The 4,029-nt window shown below is 31.8% G+C and overlaps 1 protein-coding gene across 1 annotated transcript in view; it reads left to right on the plus strand.

Annotated features, from left to right (window-relative positions):
* LOC306887727 (D(2) dopamine receptor-like) overlaps window positions 1-2,908 on the plus strand; it is a 20,966-nt gene extending 18,058 nt beyond the window's left edge. The window contains exon 8 of the mRNA XM_079445716.1: window positions 1,475-2,908. Within this exon, the coding sequence (XP_079301842.1) occupies window positions 1,475-1,671 (197 nt within the window). The 3' untranslated portion in view covers window positions 1,672-2,908. The remainder of the gene's footprint in view (window positions 1-1,474) is intronic.
* Window positions 2,909-4,029: the final 1,121 nt, after the last annotated feature.

Here is a 4,029-nt window from a genome sequence, read left to right on the forward strand (position 1 = left end):
ATTTTAAATCTCTAAGTTAGATATAAACACAATTTCTAGCAGTTCCTAGTTTATATTTTGAAATTCTGACTTTTTTCCTCACAATTCCAGGTTTATATATCAAATTTTTTATACTATTCAGGTTTTCTATGAATATATATACGTCACGGTCTTTGTAAATATTTTACATTTTAACTATACTTTTTTATAATTGCACAGTGAGAATGTTTTTTTTTCTCAGAATTGAGATTTCTTTTTTTTTTCTTTGAATTCTGAGTTCATGTCTCATAATTCAGTTTTTTGTTTCCACCACAAAAAGAAATACGATTAAGTTTTTTTTACTTACTTTCATGTTTGATGTGTTACTTTGTAGGGCTTGGAGCGATTTTTCAGATTTTATCGATTCATTTGAATTGAATGTTTTCCCACGATTTTATTTTTTAGAAATTGAGGAATCGTGATTTTGAATAGAAATATTACCAAATGTTATAATTAGACACTTTGACAATATGCCAATGATAACAGTAAAGAGAAAAGAATGATCCAACCGTACGTCATTAACCGCGCAAGTAGAATATATCGCTAGACGCCGTTCACACAGAATGTGCTTTTGTGTTGATAAAGATGCCACACGGCAGTGGAACAGAAAAACATGAAGATGGGAGTGAACTTCTTTTCATTTGAGCGTTAATACAGAACAAGTTACTTGAATCATGTACATTTTCAAGTTAAAAATCGTTAAAAAAAAAAGTCGGTCAAACATTCTGAAATAAAAAAAAAAAAAATGTTGTCATATCACCCAGCCCTATTTCTTTGTAATCATTTTTAATTTTAATAATTTTTTTGTTAAATACATTTCTGAGTGAGAATTGTTTCAAAATCCTGCAAATACATTTAAATTAATTGTTTAGCTGATGCATTTCATCGCCTTGGAATTATAAGCCAAATATGACATTTTTCTCAAAACTTATGACACCTTATTTACATTATATCATGTTTCTTTTGTAAGCTGTGTACATTTTGGGCCTTTTTTAGAAAACAAAAAGGCTTCTATCTACAAACCCTCATGAAAAAATACTATAGTAATTTATAGTAAATACTAGTGTTTTAGAAGTATAGTATTTACAACACTTTGTTAATGAATGCTACAGCATATAGTGAACTGATAAACTGTAATAAATACTTGAGTTTTTACTGCAGTAAACTGTAGTGTATTGTAGTATAATATACCCTATAGTTGTAGAAACCTTTGTACAGTATTGGGTAAAGTCATTTGTTTATATTACTATAGTTGTTACCACTACAAATTAATTAAAGTACTTTACTATAGTATGGTTCAAAAACACTATAGTATTTACTATAAATTACTGTAGTATTTTTTCACGTTTCTATGGAACGCAAAACCTTTGAAGCTCAATATAGAACCTGGCGATTTATCCAGAGCTGCAGAGGTTGCTGTTGACGTTGTGTTCACTCGTTGTTCATCTCTCCGCAGGCGTCTTCATCATCTGCTGGCTTCCTTTCTTCTTGACACACGTTCTGAAGGCTCACTGCGGCAGCTGCTGCATCTCTCCGTCGCTCTACAGCGCCGTCACGTGGCTGGGTTACCTCAACAGCGCCGTCAACCCCGTCATCTACACCACCTTCAACATCGAGTTCCGCAAGGCCTTCATTAAAATCCTGCACTGCTGACAGACGGCAGGGGATTTGCTGAACAAAAGAAGCTCCAGACATTTGTCAAGATGACACGGTGACAAAGACAAGACGAGCTGTTTGAAAAGGCTTTGTTTGTGGAACTGATTGTCTGAAACCAGGTGTTGTGTACATTAATGTGTTTTTAAAGGAGTAGCTTGTGTGAAACACAATCATGATGTTTTTAAGCGAAAACGTTGGGACATTCTGACTTACTTTCTCTAAATTCCTAATGTTCCTATGTTTAAATGTTGCAGTTCTGACTCTTTTTCTCAGAATTCTGAGTTCGCCACAAAATTCTGACTTTATATCTCACAATATGCTGCATTTGTTTCGCAATTCTGACTTAATATCTCGCAATTCTGTTTCTCACAATTCTGCGTTTGTCTTGCAATTCTGATTCATATCTCGCAATTCTACGTTTATGTCTCAATTCTGATTTATATCTTTCAATTCTACGTTTATGTCTCAATTCTGATTTATATCTTTCAATTCTACGTTTATGTCTCAATTCTGATTTATATCTTTCAATTCTGCGTTTATGTCTCAATTCTGATCTTTTTTATCTCACAATTCTGCATTTGTCTCGTAATTCTGAGTTTTTGTGAATGGTGTTTTTGTGCTGTTTGGCGTTTGGCAATATAAATCACTGTTCATTTTCACTTATATCAAAAACAGAAGCTCAAACGTTCTCCTAAACATCTCCATTTGCTTTTCACAGAAGAAAGTAACTCAGGTTTGAATGACATGAGGGTGACTAAATGATGGGCAGAATTATGATTTATGGATGAACTATGCTTTTAAATCAAGTTTTTATCCTCGGAGCAGGTCAATCGTGCTGGAAATGGACAATTTTCCTGTCAAAATGTGCAATTTAAAGCTGCAGTTCACAGAGTAAAGCTCTCGTCTAGTGGATTTTAAATGATGCTAAGATTATCAGTTTGTCTTTTAACTCCAATAGGTTTTACCATCTTTGAATATTTAAACATGTTTTGGACTGAATAATTCAGTGGCATCTGTAGTGCTGATATAAGATATACTCCAGAGGAAATAAACACTCCAAACACATTTTGCATCTCTAAGAAAGCGCAATCTAACATGACATCATGCTGAAGCTCTGAATCTGTACTGTATGCTGTAAATAACATGATGGAAATGTACAGTATTGAGTCCACTCAGATTTTTGTCTGCTATAACATGACTCAATAACCTTCCAATTATAGATGCATCGTCTCTTAAAGGGCTCATTTCTTGAAGAAATAAATCCATTTAGGCTCATTTTGGGCAAAAATAAGATACTTAGAAGGCATCTACCTTTTGGAACAGGTTTTGCCTACATAGGCACTAGATTCAAGGTAGAAAATATGTCATGAAAAACTAAATTATGACTGCATACATTTGTTTTAAAATATTATTGTATAAAAACATATTTATTTTACCTCAGCAAGATTTCTCATTTCCATGTAGTTTACGTTAATGTATTAAAATAACTAAAATTAATAAAAGCTTAAAGATTATAGTATTTTGATTATACTATATGATATATGTTTTAGTATCGAGATTCATTTTATTTATTTTTGTTAATATTTTGAATTGTTTTTATATTTTACCTTTTCATTTTAATTTAATTCAGAGTTTTAAGGAATTTTGTTGTAAATTTTTTTTTTCTGTGTACATATAGTTTTTTAAAATTAGTTTTTAGTTTTTAGTTTTAGTTATTTTAGTACACCAAGTTTAACTAATTAAAATGGGAAATGTTGCCATGGCAACTACATGAAATAAAGTTTTTCATTTAACATTTATTTCAAGTCATGAAAATGTTTTTTAATGCTTTTAATTTTAGTTTCAGTTTTTAGTTAACCCTAATAACTGTCTCAATGACACTAAAACAATACTGATATGTTACAGTATTATTTTAGTATCATTAAGGCACTATTATAATTTTTTTATATACATGATTTTATTTCAGTTTAGTTTATTGTTTTTGTACATCATGTTAAACTGAATGAAACTGAGAAATGCCTTGGCAACTAGCTGAAAGTTACATTTTTTTAATGTTTTAATATTTTATTTCAAGTAACCTATTTTTTAATGGTTTTAATTTGAGTTAACTGTATTAACTCTGATAATGACTGCTGTGACCTGAGGACTTTGAATCTCCGGTTTCTTATTTGTTTTCCTGTCCCTCGTCCTTTAGTGTAATCTGACGTCTTAACTGAGTTGCTTTAATCTTGTTTTCGATCTAACTGCTCCCATTACAGATTGCAGGTCTCCTGTTGACTTCCAGCAGCTCACGGTTCGATCCTGTAATGCGATCGCAGGTAAAAACCCTCCTGGGGTGAAACAGGATTCACAGCT

The sequence above is a fragment of the Barbus barbus genome, assembly GCF_936440315.1.
Source record: "Barbus barbus genome assembly, chromosome: 21".
In the NCBI taxonomy this organism is placed as follows: domain Eukaryota; kingdom Metazoa; phylum Chordata; class Actinopteri; order Cypriniformes; family Cyprinidae; genus Barbus; species Barbus barbus.